Source organism: Botryllus schlosseri, chromosome 1, assembly GCF_051294905.1.
Source record: "Botryllus schlosseri isolate E-star chromosome 1, Bs_hap1, whole genome shotgun sequence".
Classification (NCBI taxonomy): Eukaryota; Metazoa; Chordata; class Ascidiacea; order Stolidobranchia; family Styelidae; genus Botryllus; species Botryllus schlosseri.
Window position 1 is genome coordinate 1,155,189 of NC_137236.1, and position 21,820 is coordinate 1,177,008.

The 21,820-nt window shown below is 37.1% G+C and overlaps 3 protein-coding genes and 1 long non-coding RNA gene across 5 annotated transcripts in view; 1 reads left to right on the forward strand and 3 right to left on the reverse strand.

The window, feature by feature from the left end:
• LOC145448941 (uncharacterized) overlaps positions 1-21,820 on the forward strand; it is a 507,956-nt gene that overhangs the window by 167,707 nt on the left and 318,429 nt on the right. The gene's annotated exons all lie outside the window — the stretch shown is intronic.
• LOC145444558 (uncharacterized) overlaps positions 1-21,820 on the reverse strand; it is a 199,573-nt gene that overhangs the window by 105,549 nt on the left and 72,204 nt on the right. The gene's annotated exons all lie outside the window — the stretch shown is intronic.
• LOC145441874 (uncharacterized) overlaps positions 1-21,820 on the reverse strand; it is a 140,182-nt gene that overhangs the window by 96,343 nt on the left and 22,019 nt on the right. The gene's annotated exons all lie outside the window — the stretch shown is intronic.
• On the reverse strand, positions 16,648-21,642 carry LOC145442245 (uncharacterized). Its single transcript, XM_080320178.1, has 3 exons — positions 20,071-21,642; positions 19,412-19,567; positions 16,648-17,628 (listed from the first exon to the last, which is right to left on the reverse strand). The coding sequence occupies exons 1-3, from the start codon at positions 20,242-20,244 to the stop codon at positions 17,533-17,535; spliced, it is 426 nt and encodes a 141-aa protein (XP_080176304.1). The 5' UTR covers positions 20,245-21,642; the 3' UTR covers positions 16,648-17,532.

Consider the following 21,820-nt stretch of genomic DNA (forward strand, 5'->3'; position numbering starts at 1 on the left):
TTTTTTGTGCGCAGCCTAGATTTTCTGTGCGCGGAGACCGTTTCAGCACTGCGCATTTGCGCACGTGCGCAGCTTAGAGGGAACATTGCTTACAACATTGTCACAAAGCCAAATAAAGTATTTTCGAAAAATACCAAATCCTCATTATATGGTGAAGAGCTGGGCTTATATTTTGTAGTTACGTGAAAAGTAGGCTACATACTCAAGCTTTTGGGTCTCCCATATACTTATATCGTCATCATGAGTGATTATCAAATACTTGACGTGAAGCCTATTACTTGATTCAGAATAGAATCCCTCAGGTACCGGTATTCGATTTTGCCCAGATGTAAGCCTAGTACATACAAGCAAACCTTTTTCCTGCATGATTTCGTCTCCAGCATCATCGTCCATCGGTAATTCCATTTCAAGTCAACAGCACAGTAACCCTCTAGGTCTTAGATTTTCATGTCATTTTAGGAGTGCATCTGGTATCTAGCACCGAGTGTGGAAAACATTATTTTTGCATTATTCAGACACTGAAACCATTATGTGCTCACTCAACGATGAAGTTTAATTAGTTTCACATTCCCTGTTACAGTTAAGGTCATAAAACAGCATTATGAAGTAGTGAAGAGCGGATTATGATGTCTAATAACAGAATACAAGAAACTCTTGATACTGAAGGGAAAATTTTCAACAATCGAATGGGGTCAGGGGTCAATATCAGTCTTAGTAGCCTACCTCTTTCAAAATCGATCATGTGTGACATAAACTTGGAAAAATTTTAGCGGAATTCTGTCTACACAAAAATTAAGAAGTTACTTGTTATATGAAAGCTGGTTGAGGGGAGAAAATATGACTCACATGCTTTGCTTTATAATATTTAATTGGTAGGCTAATAGGCCTAGTCTAAATCAACTCCGTACATATATACTCCTGAATCCAAGCTGTAATTCAGTTTCAGATCAAACAAAAATTAGATTGGGTATCAATAAAGTGTCAGATTTTGCATATATTTGGATCAAGACATTACGAAGTATTTCTGAGTTGACGTGATTAAACAGCAATTTATTTTAACGGAATTACCGGTAGGCCAAAAGCGGTTATCAGGTTATCATATATAAAAACAAGCTTTTTCTGCTCATTTAATCGTGAAATGGAAGTTTTTTCAAGCTCATTTGAAATAATCTGTAAATGAGATACTCTGGCAATAAATAGTCGTTCTCATTGTTATGTTACATATTATGATTGTTTTTATCATGCAGGAGTTGAGGTAATAAGTAGGGCCATTTAAAGTCATTAAAGTCATATTTTTTTCTATGCATCAGTAAGTCGTGAAACCAATTTTAACGCAAAAACCGCATCCATATGGGGTATATTAAGAAAGTTATAAAGTCATATAAAGTCATATTTTCCTGGTTAGGTCATATTTGAGTTATAAAGTCATATTGTTGTATACTTTGAATAAAAAGTGTCAATTGAAGCAATTACGCACTAAGAAAGTAAGGCAATTTCTGATTGAACGAAGGCAAACTGTTAGGTTAGCCTTAATAGCCTACATAACATTACAGTCGCAGACCTTTGAGGTCACACATTGCATTATGAGGTCACACAATCTGTTTCACTTCTGTGCACTGAAGTGGGACGTCATTTGAAGTTCGGAGACTTCCACAAGTGAAAGAAATAGTCAACGCATGGGAAGCTGAAGGAGTTATTGTAAAGAGCGTAAAAGATTCAGTCAACGATCCAAAGTTGACGAGTCAGTTAACAGAAATATGCCTCCACTACAACAATATTTCAAACTTGATACTGAAAATGGAAAGTTGTACGTACACTAGTAAAGAGGCTCATGCTGATCTAAATGCCCTCGATTTCGGAAAAGATCCGCTTGTGCTCAAAAATTACATTAAGAAGCGATTGGACAAAAACGATGTGAAACAAATTATGGAACTACAAAGACAAGACATTTCACCAGCGCCGCATGCAAAACTGCAGAAGTGTCAACCAACATCAGCGTCTGTGGAGCGCTCATTTTCCTTACTAAAGTCATTTTACGTCCAAATAACTAAAGTCATTCTTACGTCCAACTCGTAACTTTAAAGACTCCAACGTTCAACACTACATGAAACTGTAGCCTACTACAAAAGTGGTTTAAAATAAAAATGGATGTGTATTACTGTTATGTTGTTCATGTGTTACTCGTCAGTTCCATGAGTGACGTTGGTTACATGTAAAAATACACGATTTTCGCATAAAGTCATATAAAGTCATATTTTCCCAAAAATAAAGTCATATAATTGATTTTTTAAGGTCATATAAAAATGGCCCTAGTAATAAGTTTAGGTACACAGCCATTAATGTCTCCTTCTCATTTCTGTTTATATCATAGGCTTGCTCCAAAACTTTTGTGAAGAGTTTCATATGAATTCTGTTGAAAAATAGAATATATATATATATATATATGATGAGTTCGATGCCAAAATACGTCTTACAGTAAGTGAGAAACTAGAATATGGAGCATAATTTTCAGCAAAATCACCACATTTTTATAATCTGAAATATTCCCTGTAGTCACAATTCTTATTAGTAAATAGCCTATTACATAAAAACTCAATTCCTAAGGATTCACGGGAGGTATAATACGACACTGTTTACCAAAATTTTCAAGTAAACAGAAATGATAGTGAGAATTATGAAATACTCTTGTGCATGTGTGATTTTCATGGGCTTTACCTTCAGCTACAATCATGGCTGGGCACCAAAGATCAATATTTTCTCACTGGCTTGCTGAATTTATCCATATATACAACATGGCAACATTCTCAGGTCTAAGTAGCTCATTTATACATACGCAAGTTCAGATCTGCATAAAAACAGCACTTGGATTTCACGGTAAAATGAGCAGAAACCTTGTTTTCATCATGCGATAACTTGGAAACTTCATTCAAAATGGATAAGTGTAGCTATCTACTCAGCAATACCTTTCACGAGGTGATGAGTCAAATTTCAGCAAAATCTGAAACTCGATGGAGACCGAACTTCTCTTTGGTTCATTTGACATGGAATTACCTATATACATCAGCCACAAATAATCCAGTAAGCTGGCTTGATCATTCTTCATGGCTTAAGGTTGAAATTAATTGGGCTCACAGCATCATTTACATTCAGTAATTTTATTCCTGACCGAGGCAGGAAAGAACGATCGATACTCCATGGAAACTCGAAAATTATGTTTGATAGAAGCTGTAAGCCAATATGGAATAGGAGTCTCGTGCAGACTAAAGACTCTACTGAATACACACAGGTGTGAAGCAAGACGCTTTTGAGAACCGTCTCGGCACACCAAACATATCACGCTAAACGAATCAGGATTCCATTTTCGAGCATATTGATTGAATACATAAACACTTCATCCTTGCCGACGGCGATTTTCAGAGTCCGGGGTTACCGGTGTCGACTATCAAGCCATGACACCATTTCAAAAGATTTCACATCAGACCAAACCTTTCGTAACACACTGATGCAGCCAGAGGTCATCACAATTTCGAGTATGTAACCTCTATTCCTATCGATATACAAGACTGTACTATTGTATGTGAGCACAGTATAGAAGCGCGAAACGGTATGCCAATTAAGCACAGGCCAACAATCAATCAACATCAAGTATCGTAGCTATAGGTTATCGGTTTACGCATTCGCCCATTCGGCATCCTGGAGATCCAGGTGTATCAGCACATCATTCTTTTTGGCTTTATCCCGTAATATAAGTGAGTCAGCCTGTACTCTGAAACATATTAGCTATATTTCCAACGTCCGATCGAATTAAAACTAATAGTAGAACACTCGATCAGCTGATTTCATTCCATGTTTTGACTCAGAGCCATTCATGCACGTGAGACATTAGCTCCACCACGCGGAAGAACGAAAGGCGTCAAGCTGATAACACTATAGAACAGGGGCGGGCAACTTCTCCGGTCGGCGGGCCGGATATGGGAAAATGAAGCACTTGGCGGGCCGGATTACAGAATATATACATTATACATTATACCTCAATCGCGTATTTATCCACCTATACAAGGAATCCATTGTATTTAATGCAAACTTCAAGTTTAAAGCATAGAGTCTAAAAACAGTATTTCAGCAGGTATTGAAGTCAATCAGAGATCTGCGGTCGTCCAATATTGTCATCTAGTTTTTTGAACTCTGCTTACATGTCGTATGCGAAAACCCTTACTAAAGACTGCACGCGAACATCAGTTATATTGGAACGCGGCCTTCCTCGTTAATGTTCGTGGTAGTGTTGGGATCAAGTCATTCCCTTCGAGTCACAAGTCATCTCGAGTCATTGCACATTTTTACTCGAGTCAAGTCAAGTCACTTGATTTTCAAAGGTGACTCGGGTCATGTCAAGTCACTCGATTTTTGAAGGTGACTCTAGTCAAGGCAAGTCACTAGTGAAGTCCAGTTGAAATTTCAAAGTACTAGACATGATTCAAAGTCATTACATTTTGCTAACTGTTTTAAATACAGATGAATTACCTATTTATTCGGAATCGACGAACGAATAAACAGTTTGTTTGTTTATTTTGAGATATTCATGGTGTTTTTCGACTACTACGGTCATTTACACCATGTCAATATTCTTCATATTTCTTCCTCAACTGCCGACTTATAGCACGGCCCACTTCTAGGCTTTGCGTAAGACACCGCTTACGCGGATTAAGTGGCGAGGAGTAATGGAATGAAGAGTTGATTTTACTCGCAAAAGGCGCAGTATCGCTCACGCATACGCAGAACTGCTCAACAACGCAAGTATAGCGGTGTATCCTCAGTCTTCAAATATCAGCCAAAATACAGGATAACATACGAAACCTCAGAAATTTAAAAATGATATAGTTCAATACCCTACCCACCTACTCATCAACGACATACAATTATAAACGTATGAGCGATATTCGTTTGATTTAAATTATATACAAGAGGGCTGGTTGAGTTGAGCAAGTGTACGACAACGTAAGCTGTTGTATAAGCTCCGATCACTGCGTTTGCGATCAATTTATTAGTGATATAACGATGGTGGTTTGGCGAGCTTATACAAGATACAGCGATTTAGTAAACATCAATTACTTGATGACTTTAAATTGACTCGTGAATATTGCTTCGAGTCACGAGTCAATCTACATTTCTGAAGCGTCGAGTCAAGTCAAGTCATTTTTCCAAGGTGACTCGAGTCAAGTCAAGTCATACGAAAAAGGTGACTCGACTCATCATGGTTCATGGTATTATTATTATTATTATTGACATTTTTACAGTGGTGCTTCTCGCCTTTTCCAGGCTATGTGCACCACGACAGTAATTTTGGTAATGTTCATTTCTTTGACTTTGGTAATCTTGGGGACGACTTCTTCATTCTTTCTCTCTGTCAATCATCATGCTCTCTCACACCCATGCGTCCCCGTCGTGGTCTTTGAAGCACGGCTCACTTTCAGTCTGGGCTTTTCAATGCACTGCAACCGCAGTGAGGTCGGCGATGAGGAGCCCAGAGAAACATAGAAGTTGGTCCGAACCGGGATTCGAACCACGACCATTGGTGTCGTGACGCTGGCGATTAACCAACTGCGCCACTCGCTTCCTATGGTTCATGGTAGAAAATGTAAGTAGACCCGAACTGAGCAAGTAGTTTAATGTCCATCTTTCTCAGGTTCGCAAACTTGGATTCATTCTGTGACGCATAAAATTTGTCAATACATTCACAATAAAATTTCACTTTCAGAGTAAAAACTCTCGGCGGGCCGGACAAAATCCCTTCGCGGGCCGGATCCGGCCCGCGGGCCGTAAGTTGCCCGCCCCTGCTATAGAATGTAAACGTGGAATGGCAGCGACCGATTTTGCAGCTTCGTTTCGCTTCGCTGAAGCTTTACTCAGACTTATTTTACGGCAGCTACTGTAGGATTTCTGGCAATCCAAAAGTTGTCTTCCAGAGCTCAGAATTTACTGAATCTGGTCTTGATCGAAAGCTACTATCGCACTGATTCCTAAAATATAAATAAAAATATGATCAGGCACTGAACCGATTAGAATTCGCCCTTCAAGTCTGAATTATCGGCATTGTCCGAACAATCGAAGAGCCGCAATGGGTCATTGTTATGGTCATTGTTTTACGGTCATCCGATTGTTCTGAACAATGCAGATTTTAGATGTTGAGGGTGGTTTTTCATCTCAGTACGGTGCTTCACCATATTTTGATTGATATTTTCGAAATCAGTGCGACAGTAGCTTTCCATCAAGACCGGATTCAGTAAATTCTGAGCTCTGGAAGACAACTTTTGGATTGCCAGAAATTCTACAGTAGCTGCCGTAAAATAAGTCTGAGTAAAGCTTCAGCGAAGCGGAACGAAGCTGCAAAATCGGTAGCTGCCATTCCACGTTTACATTCTATAATAACACTCATGCAGTTCGATATCACATTTCCTTCATAATCTATTTGGTTTCGTCATCTCTGCGAATTTTATTATCACGTACACATCAATATCATCGGATCAGTCCATAAGCCAACATTTAAATAGGGCATGTATTATAAACATTTAAAATAACTATACGGCCAGAAAGGTGAGGAGCCATCGATGCATGATGCCCTTGGAAACCGAGGAGACCGCTTTCCTAGTAACAGCTTTGTATATATCGTTTTGCACTTCTCCGGTCGGTGGCCGGATATGGGAAAATTAAGCTCTTGGCGGGCCAGATTACAGAATATATACATTATACCTTAATCGCGTCAACTTCCTCGTTCGGCGCCAAAAATACCGAATCTTACTCCACATTGCCAGGTGGTTAAGTAAAAAAAAGGTTAACTTTCCGCCTAGCTTCCGAAATACCCGCCGTAGCGTCACTTCGGTGCTGATTTACGGCATATCAGTTGCATTTTGCTTAAATGTGACCTAAATTCTCAAAAAAGAGGACAAAAGGGCGTCCTCCGAGGACACTTAAAAAAAAGAGGACAAAGACTTTAAAGAGGACGTATGGTAACCCCACTTTAGTAAATACTGCAGAGAGAGAGAGAGAGAACATCAGTTATATTGGAACACAACCCTCTTCGTTAATGTTCGTGGCAGTGTTGGGATTAATTCACTGCCTTCGAATCGCAAGTCATCTCGAGTCATTGCACATTTTGACTCGAGTCAAGTCTATTCACTTGATTTTCATATAGGTGACAAGAGTCGAGTCAATAAGTCACTCGATTTTTGGAGGTGACCCGAGTCACGTCGAGTCAAGTAACTAGTCAAGTCAAGTTTAAATTTTAAAGTACTAGGCATGATGATGATTCAAAGTCATTACTAGGGCGATTTTTTTTTTGACAGAGAGAGAGAGAGAGAGAATTTATTCGGTCCATATGAACATATAATACACAGATAGATAAATACAAAGCAAAGTATATATAATTCAGAACCAGGCTGTAGCGAAGGGATCGGGAGATCATCAAGTCAGCTACAGCCTGAAAGCCTGATATGTCAAAAAAAGTCAAATTTTTTTTATTTAAAAAAATAGCCATTTTCACTCCACCCTACAACGCATGCCTATTGACATTCCAACATTTAACGACAAATGACGATACATATCCTCACATCTTCAACAAGTCTACCTACCTCTAATTCGAATCAAGTTCTGGCACATGAAACGATTGTCTGGCATTCATCCTGATTGCTACGCAAACTTTTGTCACATTGTACGCATTCGTGTAAAATACATTGTCTCTCCATATCCCGATAACCCCCAAAAATGCAAGGCTCAAATAACTGATTAATATTTATTTCAAATCAATTCTATACATTTCATAACATGAAAACACAGCCCAATACAACTTAAAATCACGGAAATTCGAGCCACTACTCTCCAAATGTAAGATGAAGATACTTATCAGGAGTCATTAATATTACTCTGAGTTATGAATTGTAGATGATGTCAGTGTAATTGCATATTAGTCACAATGGACAGTAAGAGTATTTTATGGAATGTCAAGCAGCAAATCATAATATCTCAGTAAAAAGGGAATATTGAATCACATTCATAAGACTATCTGAAATTTCGATTGTTATGGATTGACAATTTGCCTCTTTTTCAGTTAACTATGGTGCATTAAGTCATTTAGAATCAATTAATCAGATATCAATAATAAACGAGCACATCAAGAGGTATAAGCCAATTATATTATGCTTGAAGCAGTTAGAAACATCAAGGTAGCAAAAAACATGGTCTTGGTCATGGAATCAAGAAAAATCGTTGCCTTGAATTGCAGCGACCGTGATTCTACAGAATAAAATCAAGGTCATGAAATATCTTGCTAATGGAAGTTCTCAACTCGGGAAGTTTACCATTCAACACTCTCCTGAAGTCGACTGTACTAAAGATATGGAGAAAGATTACAAAGATCATGATGGAGCATGGAGAATCCTACATAATTGATATTACAATGGATTTCATACACTACACTACATTTATTTTCAACAAAATTTTACATTTTTATATTTTTTTGTTTTTTTTTTAAAGTATTTAATTACTATCATAATACATCACACAAAACATAACAACACTACACACTACACACTGCACATCTAATATTATAACATTTTTTTTTTATCATTTTTCCATGTTTATATATTTTTTGTAACTTCTATTATAATCAATTATTTTAAGGTGTAACACGATGAAATACATTTATTTATTTTATCCCGCTATTCGATTATACCTTGCGAATCAATCATTATAATAGCGGAAAATCAACAGGATGACGGCTTGAACTCTACTGTAGTAAAACCATCTGCACATTGAACTCAACTTAAACCTTCATTTTCGGAAATATTTAGGATCGACGTGACGCTTACGGTATTGCCATTGTTTTCGTCGAATTGTGAATTTTTTTTGGCAACTGTTTTGCTTACCTAATTGTGAAATGCAATATGCACAATATAAATAACATCGTGAAATTGCATCAACTAAACATGAAATAGCCAGTTTAAATTCGTAAATGAAACGCGGTAATTCTACTCTCCATATTTCAATTTTGCTGATGAGGCTCTTGTACACGATCAACGATGTTGCATCTGTGGTCTTCTCTAAAAGTGACTGAAAAACAAGTATCTCTGAATAAATCAATATCCTAATTCCTCAATCACGTCTGCAAACGATTCGGACTATGAGCCGGAGAGAGACTGATCACGCGGGCATGTCATTACACTACACAAAATAAAATTGGACTTTTTGTAGATGACCAGCATGGGCTCATAGTCGGATAGATTTTAGGGATTTAATCTACAGGTGGATTTTCCATTTATATTTTCGCGAGACGATTCTAAGGTATCTTGGGCACACAATTCAATATATGGTAACATATTTAGTCAGTACTCCCATTTCATGAAAATAAACCTGCACGCAACACATCGTATCCCAGGGAGCAGTTTGGGGGACACGGTTTACTTGTTAGAGTACATTTTTGACAGTTTACATTTCAATTAGGGAAATTGCGGTGCAGTTAACAATGTCAAGTATCAATGTCACTTAAAAATAATCTCTACAGCTTTTTTTGATAGAAATTATATTTTTAATGCCACTAAGATCATCTCTATGAGTGGAAAATTCATCCAAACTAGGGACTTACGTTTCTTCTTCAAGGTAGCCTAAAATAGGTAACGATAAGCGCACTACTATCATACTTAGATAATTAGACAACTCTAGTTGTCTAATCAGACTAGTTTGAGCGAAATGCCGGTAATCTAATTTGAATCTAGTTTGTGAAATGATTCTCTGCTCTAATTCTCATCTAATTTGTCAAATTTTTATATGTTCTCATTTTAATCAAACCCTGTGAATGCTACTGAGAGAACTGTATCGTGCGAAACGAGTCAAACTTATTTCACAGACATTTTCTATTATGCTCATAAGAATAAACCATGATTTGATAGTAATGGAACTGGATTCAATGACCTAGTTTTTGCGGATTCAGTAATTTTAATTCCAATCTAATTTGGAAAAATGTAAAATTGTACCTGCAGTTTTAATGTATTTCAACACCTTGTTTCATGAAAAGTATATTTTTAATGCCACTAGGATCACCTGTACGAGTGGAAAATTCATCTAAAATAGGTACGTGCGTTTTATCTTCAAGGTTGCCTAAAATAGGTGACGATAAGCGTACTCCTATCAGATTTGGACAATTAAATAAATATACTTGTTTAATTAGACTAAATACCGCTAAATGCATGTCATCTAATTCAAATATAATTTGTGCAATGATTCTTTGCCCTGATTCTGTGAAATTTTTAGATGTTCCCACTTCAACGCAAAGCCTATCTCTAGTTTTCCTGTAAATGATACTGAGAGAACTGTATAGTGCCAAACGAGCCAAGCTTATGGACAGACATTTGCATTTGCATTTGATAGTAAAGGAACTGGATTCAATGACATAGTTTTTTGCGGATTGGGTAATTCTAATTACAATCTAATTTGGAAAAATGTATAGCTCTAACTATTGTTTTCATGTATTTTGAGAAAATTAATGCGATAATTATAATTCTTCTATAATTTGGAAAAAAACTGCGTAGCGGCAATTTTTATTCTACTATATGTTGGAAAAAATTGTAACTGTAATTTCAGTTTGAATTCGAATTTGCAAAAGAAGGATATCTATCAGACGACCGAGTCTGACTGGAAATTAATCTGAAATCTTGTTGATTTGCAGCACAATTATTAAGCACATTCAAGACGAAGTTTACAAAAAATTTGTAAGTTGTCACTTGCGATTACCGAGGAAAAGTAGTCGACAACCAGTCCCAGTAATAATATTTGAAATGCACTCCAGTACTTTTCAAACTTTCATTTACACTATTGCTACATGTACCTGAGTAAAAAAATGAACGGGATAATTCCAACTTTAGTTCGAGCTTAATCAAAGACTATTTCGATAGTCTCATTAAAAATTATGTGACAACATATTACGACCAATAATTATATTTATTTCACCCCCAGCAGCTAAACAATCTCTACGCAATATTTCTCGAATTACGCCGCATTGACATATGAATTCTTCGAGTATCTCATCAAATCTCAGTTTCATAATACGACATATATTTCTCCCGATGAAATGAAATCTGTGTGGTCTGAATGCAGCAAGTAACCATGAATTGAAGTGACGCATTACTGCCGAAGATCAACTTTAGTAGATATTGACAGAGGTGGTCAGTAACCAACTAACTCCACTTTTTCAAAGTATAAAAGTACGTTTTGCCCACTTACACTACTTACTTAAGTAGTTATTACTTCAGACTACTTCTACTTCTATTTGACAAATTTCATTTTTTTCAGCAAAACTAGGAGTGATGTGAAAAGTATGTTGCGACTCGATCCGAAACGATGCATGACAGCGCTATTATATTCTTGCAGAATAAACGAAGTCTTTTTTCCACAAAGCTACGTGTGAGGCACCACGTGTCAACGTTACGATGTCACTATCCGACATCACATCAGTTAATATTGTATAATAATTTATATAATACACAGTTTGCGTCACAATATTTCTCAGCTGTTGTTTGAAACCGGATGTGCATGAGAATGGATCGACGATGTAATGGAAGGATAAATCTCAACTCTCATTTTAGAACGGTCAGACTTCGCAACATTAACTCACCTATCATAAAAATCCACGTCGAGTCGCGTCCAGGCATCCGGATCTCGGAACACTGAAATAAGAAATAAGTTATATAGTCTAAAATGCGTGTTAGCAAAAGATGCGTGCATCCTATGAATTGTGCTCTGTTGCTGAGCCTATTGCGTGATATCTGAAACAGTCATCAGGTTCAAAGATAGTTGAAATCACCAAAAATATAAATGATTGGGTCCTACGATACACGGTGGTTTAGTAATGGTGAGCAAGCGTACGGACTTGCGCTTATCAACTATTTTAAATCCGAATCCTATTCCTGCTGATACATTCAAATCCAAGTACAAATCCATATTTTATTTTGTCTAGCATCCATATCTACGTCCGATTCGGTAATGGATGATCCTTGATCAAAAAGTCGCATGGAAATAAAAGTTACGTGAAATTCTATGTCAAAGTACGGATGAAAATCCATCTTCGAATGAATCATAAACCATTATATAAAGCAGTGGTCCCCAACGTGAGCGATTTGGCGGTCTAGGTAGCGAAAATGATGAAGGGTCCGATAGGGGGCGGAAATAGCGAAGGGGACGATAGGGGGGGGGGCGATGGCGCGTTAAAACGGCTATATTGGAGTCAAGTCGGAAAAATGACCTTTTTTTAGTCAACCTAAAAAAATTTAGCTGCAAAAGTGTAAAACTTCGATATCGAGCCGAAAAGTTGACCTTTTTTTTTTTATTTCAACCCGCAGGTGATCACAGTTTGTATGCCAATTTTTCGGTTCACAAAATTTGGGGGGCGATGATCGGTGTGATGCTTGAAAAGGGGGCGATGAGTCGAAAAAGGTCGAGAACCACTGATCTAAAGCCAGGCAAAAGAGATGATACGTGACCTCAATACCATGGAGATGCAAAGACTGGATTCGCAAAATCGTGAAATTATTTGTTATAGTTTCCGTTCAAAAGCGGTGGCTTTCAAAGGGAACATTGCTGCGGCCAAAATGTTTTCACACTCTCCACTTTCATTTCAGACGTTATATTTAAAGCGCAGTGTCGTTTTAATGTGTTATAGTTTTGTCAGTGGGCAGTGAAATCATAAATCACACCCAATATGATGCCCCGACAGTAGAATGCATATTACGTATATCTAATCCAATTAGATATGGGAATGGGAAATCCATTTGTAAAACGTTCCCTGCAATATGCAGCTAATCATTTACGTATTATCAATTGATCCAAATCACTAAATTTATATTCGATTTATATTCGCACCGGTTCCACGTTCTGAGAGGTACTTTCACAAAACAATTATGAGCTCGCAAATTCGTTTTCGTATCAATGGTAAATCGAACAAAGTAATCCCGAATGCTATTTTAAGATTTATAGTACTTAATTAGGTTGGACAAAATGATTTCGGAATTAATGTAATGTTGTTGATTATAATTCAGTTCTACCTAAAAGAATGCACAATGCACATGAATGATGAAATGATTCGTATCAACGCCAATATAAAAAGTGGGATGCTGTATGACATAAAACCACGAATCCTGCAGAGAGGTGGTCAGTAACGGAGTAACTCTACTTTATCAGACTACTCAAGTAGTGCTATCTACTTGCATCGCTTAATCAAGGGGTCACCATTTTAGACTACTTCTCTTTCTACTTCTTGTCACAGTTGTTAGTCCAAACTACTCACTTTATACAATATTGACTTTGAAAAGTATCGAGTTGTTCCTAGCTCCGTATTCGTCATCGTTTTCAGTGAGATTCTTATGGGAGCCGCCTCAAATAGCCCATGTATCGCGGTGACTGCATGAACATATCAAAGATTCCATTCACTTGCAGTGTCATTAGTCGTTTTGCATTAGCCGCGAGACATATCTAGCAATTTCGAAAGTAGGTATTTCCTATAAACTGCTAAAAGTATGCGGCCCTTCGACCAAATCTACTTTTTGGAACTACTTATTTCACTACATTTCACAATAATACATTTCCTACTTCCACCTCAAGTCAATTTCTGATTTCTTGGAAATTGCTACTTCTACTTGTATATCAGCATCAGCTTACGGCGCTATTTATCGTTCTACATGAGTCTTAACCCTGACTACTTTGAATACCTCTAATCATTTATGAACTCGTGTTAGCAACTCTCAGAACCAATCGGAGTCCGCTTTGTCAGCAGATGTCGTAAATAAGCTACATGAAGTATTAAATTTGTTCCAAAGTTATATAAGTATATGAAAGTGGTTTACAAGTTTCTTTGACTCGTCGTCCCCTTATCAAGCTCGATATATCTTTATCACGCCCATAATGGTAGAAGTACTATCAACAGCGAAGTACTTGTGCTTTTCTGTACTACTTGTTATTATATACTTGTTTCGCTTACTCAAGTAGTTTTGTTCGTATACTACCTCTACATCAACAATTTTTTATGGTGAATAGTAATTTATGCATACTTGACATTGTCAAGTAAAAGTAGATTTTGACGCACTTCAACGATGCCTTGCTTCGAAATTGATATGCAAGCTCACAATCAGCAACGTGTGAGAGATGATGCCTGAATTCCCTACAACAATTCATCGTATTAATTATGGGATGTCGAATGAAACTAAAATTCATGAATACCGTGCGTTATCACGTAACCCTGATAACGACACTATGTCATGCATGAAACTAAAGCCTCATGATTTCTAGCGTTAGTAACGAATTGGACCTGAATTGACCATTTCATTCAAAGAGATCGCGTTTATTTAATATAGCTAATAAAACGGATCTAAGATACGATGCAACCAAACAATGACTCACCTTGTAAAACTTCCAATTCAGTATCGAGATCATTTGCAATCTTCTGGACTTTCTGCAATTCGGCTCCTTTTAACATATCATCTTCTTCGAGGTATATCAATGTTACTTTCTTCAAGTTAGAGTTGTTGACGAGAGACGAAATGTCATCGAGTGAAGCAGGATACAATAACATGCATCTGATATATTCGATCTGCAGTGAGAAATTATGACTATTAATATTGTGTATTACAATGATGCTTACCACTATTGTTGACCATTTCACCAGGGGCCATCATCTATTACAATATACTTTGGATCACCAGTTTGGACGGTTTAGTCTGACCCGCTAGGCGATTCTGAAAAAAATGGCCGTATTATCCGACACATTTCTAATACATGTTGATATATTTAGTCGGAAACACTTACATTCTCTCAAGTCAGAAAATGTTGAGCATGTCATTGTTCATAGGCCACATTATAACCATCCGACCGTGGTGTTGAGGTTACACTGTAGTCACCATCAGCAACAAGTCACTGCCATATGGACACTAGTGTAACCATACATCATCTTTTTTGACTTTTTTGAAAGTGATCTGGCAACTGTAGGTGTGTTAATTTTTTTTCAAATATCATCGGCTTACTTGTCAAATTATCTACAACAGCGCTGCATACCAAATTTGACTCGACTCCAACCAGTGGAAGCTGAGGTCGGTCAAATTCAAATTGAAATAATAGTATTTACGGTGACCAATTTTGTCACACAGACTTGATCAAAAATAGTGTTCCAGGTACGCCCCGTGGCAGGGATGTCTTTTTCACTTGTTTTCATCTTGATACAAGCCTAGGGTGGCTTTTGGATGAAGACATCGCCAGTAAATGAAACCAATACACGACACGGACTACCTGGAAATTGGTCCACTTCGTTGAAATAGAAAATGTCAAAACGATGGTGAGATAATTTTCAAATAGAGTAGGCCTACTTACACACCGAAATTAACAACCTCGAAAAGAAAATGAACAAAGGAGCAGCTAAAATCCAAGTAAATATATTTCTCAAGTGATCTATATTGTTGGTCGGTCCAATGTAAATTTCCTCACGATAGAATTTGATATTATATGATATTTTATTATTTGATCTGCACCACTCCTACAGTACTATCAACTTATAGGCACCGTGACAGATCTTCTTCCTATCAAAAGTTATCGTCCACTATTCATGCCATCCTCCTCCATGTTCGGTTACTGTAATCTAATTGAGTCCATATATCGTGGTAAAACACCAATGCCTTTTATAACTCTATGACAAGGGGGTCCTGGTGACATTAAAAGACCAGAAAATTAATGTGCTTAATAAGCTCACTGGATTACCATTTGGTTACCATGAATCTCGCATATGTGAAGTATCAGAAATGTTTTTCAACTCATAAATACTATTCAGTGGCATAGCCCGTTCTGAATTACAATCGGTACCATTTTCAACGCCCTGGATCAGTCAATGTAAAACAGTAGAGAAATATCTGAACACTGAGCTGCTGAGGAATGCAACTGATGTCTCTGTGGATGAGGTTTTGGTAATGGCGACTTTGCAATCGGTAAAAACTTTGAATCAAGGCAGAGAGTATGCCCTGCATAACTGGGATAGATTTCATCAAATTTAAATTTGTCTGACAAAAAATACTTATGGATAGGATTATCACTTGAGAAATACATTTACCTGTATTTTACCTTCTTTTCAGTTCATTTTCTTTTCGTGGTCGTTAATTTTAGTGTGTTAAGTACTATATTTGAAAATTATCGCACCATCGTTTTACCTTGTCTATTTCAATGAAGTGGACCAATTTTCAGGTAATCCGATGTCGTCATTCAAACCCCACCCTAGGACCTTGTCAAGATCAAAACAAGTGGAAAAGACATCCCTGCCACTTCAGGCGTACCTGAAAAACGATTTTTGGTCATGTCGGTACGACGAAATCGGTCACCGCGAATACTATTACTTCAAAAATGACCGAGATTTCAATTTGAGTGACCTCGGCTTCTACTGGTTGGAATTGAGTCAAATTTGGCGTGCAACATTTTTTTAGGTAACCTGACAATTTGACAACCAAGCCGATAAAATTTGAAAAAAAAAAGTTTTTCTCAACACCCCTAAGGAGCACGCTCAAATGACCTCTTTTAGAGAATTTGTCCTCTTTTTTGAAAATTATGGTAAATTGTAGGCTATGTGAAAATTCAACTGGAAATAAGTACTGAAGTAACGTTCCGGCAGGTCTTTCGAGAGTTGAGCCAGAAAGGTGACCTTTTTTATTCAACTAACTACAAACATGGATTAAATTAACCATTTTCCCGGATTTTACTACGGTATTGTAAGTATGAATTTTTTTAAAGGTGTCCTTTTCAGATTCCCAAAATGTGGTAACCCTAATTGACACTAAATTCCGAGATTACGATTTATAAAAAAGCAATCATTGCAATATGCCAATGTATATCGTCGATAAAGCCTCTGTTTAGCAATTTATTTTTTGTGTAAAACGAGGGCATTGATTTTGAAGCAATCTTTGGAATCATTTTACTGGTCCAGCCCGCGAGTGCTCTGAAGGTTATAATTTGAACCGCAACACCAGTTGAATTTGACACCCCTGCTTTAGATGAGCAAATTACCAGGAATCACAAACTCCGCAACTGCGGTGGATATCTCGGCCATGGAATATAAGTTTATTCATGTGGAGGGGACTCGTACTGTGCGGCAGAATTCTATGATAAACGTGCGATGGTGGGAGAAGAACGTTCAATATATCCAATGAAACTAATACTGGATGATAAGTACTACCTTCTTTTGCTGACAAGCTTCTAACGTCTTCCAGAATTCATCTGCTTTTCCAACGTAAAACATGGCATGGATATTGCCAAAAACGGAAATTGCTGTCCTGCGCTCCAAAATTCGGCTGTAATCCTGGTCAGGTACCAGGCCATTCACGGCAATATCCAGGAGATCCAACTGAAATGCGAAAAACAGTTATTCCCAGACTTTAAGATAGCCGCCGTAAAGATGATTGGGTTCGAAGTCATATAAAATGATAGGTAAATATAAACGCATTTAAAAATACTTTGGGAATATAATCAGGATCGTACTTGATACTTTTTCCAGCAAGTCTCAATCAACGACCAATCGATGTTTTTTTCTTCTTCTGTGCAATCGAGCAGGATCTTGCTTATCTGAACACAATATTGATTTCAATAGGTAATATGACGTAATTGGCTCGAAGTTCTCAAATTTGAATAAATATTCAATTCATATAGGTAAAGTTCAATACTGATTCATTAGAATTCTTCGATTCTCCATAATGCATATGCTACATCTGTTTTAGTCTCATTACAGAGTATGATTTCTTTTGTAAATATACTTATGAATATTTTATCCATTGTACAAACGTATGATATAGAAGGTGGTGGTCAAACCAGTCACCGTCGTTACTCAAGTAGAAGTGAAAGTAGCGATATACAATTAAGTAAAATATAATTATTGTCGGCCTAGTTTCGCGTAAAAATGATAACTGCCTAATAGAAGTAGTCTGAAATCTTAGCTACTTGAGTATGTAGGACAAGTAGATAAATCTACCTGAAGTGCTACGACAAGTAGAAGTAATTCGTTACTGACCACCTCTAGATGAATGCTGTAAGGAACGCTAGATAGCCTATGTGGTGATGTCGCTTATATTTACGCAAAGGTTGAATTTCACCCGAACAGTAAAACATATACAGCATACCCTATCTTTAATATCATCTACCTGCTTTCGAAACCTAGATTTTGAGCAGGCGTTGTTGCTTTTCACCTCAAACTACGCCAATGCTTGAGCGCACATTGCGAGATGACCAGTAGCTGCTGCTTCTACTTCTTAAAAGTATGTGGTTGATGTAACGATTTCACTTATGAAATTGATGCAAAATTATACCAGAAACATGTACTGCACTCTAAAAATGATGTGGTCTCAAATTGAAAGGCAAAACGAAATCAAAAATTTGGCCGCAGCCATTTTCTTCAGAACGCCGCCGTACTGAAGCTGCAATTTATTGAAATTTCCGCAGGACCTTCACGCTTCAGCAGTCATGCAGAGATCGAACTTTATATAGTTGTCAGCCAATGTTATGAAGGAAATATGTCGTACATGTCAAGGTGGTTTAGATACCGCGTTCAACGGAAGATGCTCAGTGAGGAGATTTATGTCAAAATTGGGCCAAGTGTATTCTATTTCTTTAGGACAGAAATAGATGATGCTCAACAATTTTCTTATGAATAAACAATATTTTATGCATAAGAATAAGACATGATTTTAGACAACTTTCACACAAAATTGCTTACTTTTCACGGATTGGATTTTGTTAGTTAGAAAGTGGTTTTGTGTTACGTTTGTATCACTGTGATGCGTGAAACCGTCTCAAGAAATCGCAATAGACATCACGGTAACTGTTGAATCTAATATATAAGATTACACAAATTCGCAATAATAATCATTTTTAGTTACTCGCAGAGACTGATCTTGTAATTTGCAAAGTAACCGCTAGCGATAAATCAACAAACACTTACGAACGATCGACCAAAACTATTTTTCGAAACTCAAGTACTTACTAAGGTACTTTTCATACTTGTCAATTTCTACCTCCACTTGGACAGTTTTAACATATCGTGGACACGTCTATTTCTACATATAATTGCATTTAAATTGAAACCTTTCTTCACGATTATCTACGTACAATCGAGATTCGATTCACAATACTAGATATGCAAGTAGAGTGAGAAATTGAGGATGGAAGTTTTTATCGAACAGTGAACAGCGGATTTGAAATTTCAAAATACAAATCCTCTTCAAATGAAGAATTAATTTTGTCTTAACTCCAAGTCCAAATCCGATTACGGCTGAAATTTGTCCAAAAGTATCATGGAAATTGAACAATATCAGGAAATATTTTACAATAATATATTAGGAAATGTATCTAATACCTTGTTTAATTTAAACTCAGATAACTTCTGCAAATCATCCTGCTTTGCCAACAGTTGTATTTGTTCTTCAAATTTGATAAATTCAGCATCAAAAAGTATTCCAAGAAATGCAACGTCTGCTACGGCATGAACCTGGTTGAACGATAGATTGGAATCCTGCAAAATAAAAATGTCAGTTACGTCACAATATGCACCAATAAGAAACACTCAGAGGTACGATCTACATGAGCAGATTATTGTTACTACTGAAGGCTAGTGCGGGTGAAGCGATGGCTATGATGCTTGCTTGTTGGAAAATGCGATGTGAAAGAACCGCAATCCTACCATTTTAAAAAGATGGTAGCTAACATTTCGAATAGACTTGATAATCAAAGTACGATGCCGACAATTTTTACATAAATTCAGCAGGTAAAAAACTCTTTACTTATAAAATCAGCACAGGTTTTTAGCTTACTGTTCTCAACAAAGCCATCTCGTCTTCATGACGCTCATCATTACGTCATAAGCTACATCCTGGCTATACTACACCGCAAGGTCATCGTTGTACGTGCCTAGTGTAGTTGACAACTTCGTACAGTAAAGTCAGTGAAATGAGCGAAACTTCATTCCAATCATTAGTATGGACTCGTTATCAAAGTTGAATCATCTTGATATCAAACCTTGATGGTGAAGTGCCCATCAACCATTCTACCACTTATCTCGATGACATCTTCTTCGTTATTCAATTCAATCCACCATCCATCTACAGACAGCTGGACAACCTGAATATTATGCAGATGTGAAACTTGAGATTGTGCATTGTATCGATCATCCAACAAATATTGTGACGTCATATCTTACATACAGTAACAACCGCAGCATCACAGATCATCATGTCATTCATGTGTTATACTTCTTTGACACGGCTCACAGATTCCACTGACGTTTTTGCCGGTGGTGGCATTTTGCTAATTTAGTGGCTCGATATCTCCAAAAATACTTGTTTATATGAGATAAACAGTATCATGGGGGAATCCGTAGAAAAAGTATAAGTATGGAGACGAAAATATTTTGGGCAATATTGTTGACCTTTAATCAAATCGTAAGCCCCCGGAACCGTATTCCTGCATTGACACGAATTCATGAGCTAATTTCGTCTTTTAATCGTAGCGCGATAATTGACAGTTTCCTGTTGTGAGCATGCAAATCAGAATTACTCCATGGACATCATAGTGAGTCCTATATTACAATGGAAATAAAACACTGCAGTCAAAAACGCTGTTATAATTAGGGCTGAGCACAATGATTATTTGTGCTCAAATCTGAATCGAATATTAATTTTAATGATTCAGGCCGAGTAGTAAAAGTCGATTTTCTCAAGTACCGAAATTGTGCAAAAATTGACAAAAATTGTAGTTTTGACAATATTTTTCACTTTTGAAGCCTTGAAATCACGATTGGTCGCATAGCAGCATATCAAACATATCGTACAAAGCTACGAACGTTACTGGAATAACAGATTTTCAAAGTCATGATCATCGCCAAAAATTGCCACCAACAACAATGAAATTGGTATGTTCGAAAAAATACCGAAGTATCTTTATTGTGATGCGTAACAACAGGCATTATATTATTTAAGGTGACATAGAAGGTACATATTCAAACTTTTACATATTACAGTCTGTTATGATGTCAGTCGACTCGACTCAAAGCTTTATATGTGATTTATAATCGAATCACTCAGATACTCTATTTTTTCCAGCCCTAGTTATAGTCAGTGAACAATTTCGCCATGCAATGTCAAAATCATCGTGTTGGCCTGAAAACCAGATACGCACTTTGTTGATTAGCAGTAGTAATATTCTGTTGCGCACTAATTCATGTCGACATGCACACTTTGGAATTTTGAAGATGCTGACAATGTTACTTTTCATTCACGCAGTGCATGCTGTAGGGGCACGTGCCGTTTGCTTACGTAAAAGTGACATAATTTTTCAAAATATTGATGAGCAAGTCGATCATAGCCAGACTTGCTGGTATCGATCACACCAATATCAAATTTCATTACATTACATTCATTTCATTCATTGTCAATGTACTAGAAAGCGGATTTTTGTTGATGAGGTCGTGACATTAGCTCAGCGCTCTTATTGCTGCCACTACTTTACATAATCCCCCATTTCACCGAATTCGATTACATAGCTCGATATTAATGACACAGTGCGGATATTAAAACATCATATCAGTGGGTAAATACTTAGGGCTTAGGGATGAAAGCAGAGTAGGACTGTTCAAAATAAATTTTTAGATTTCACTAGCCATGCAATAATAATGTCTGGTTGGTTGAAGCAACGCTATAAACCAATTTTGGCTTCAAGACAACCAGTAGAAGCGAGATTCTTGCTGTAGAAAGAAAAGATTTTTTTCCTG

Bases quoted from the DNA above. Each gene is read 5' to 3' on its own strand.
- LOC145442245 (XM_080320178.1), bottom strand. From the start codon at position 20,244: ATGACGTCACAATATTTGTTGGATGATCGATACAATGCACAATCTCAA. The intron at 19,568-20,070 runs GTTTGATATCAA...TTTATTTTGCAG, and splicing joins ATGGGCACTTCACCATCAAG to GATTCCAATCTATCGTTCAA. The intron at 17,629-19,411 runs GTATTAGATACA...TATTGTGTTCAG, and splicing joins CTGAGTTTAAATTAAACAAG to ATAAGCAAGATCCTGCTCGA.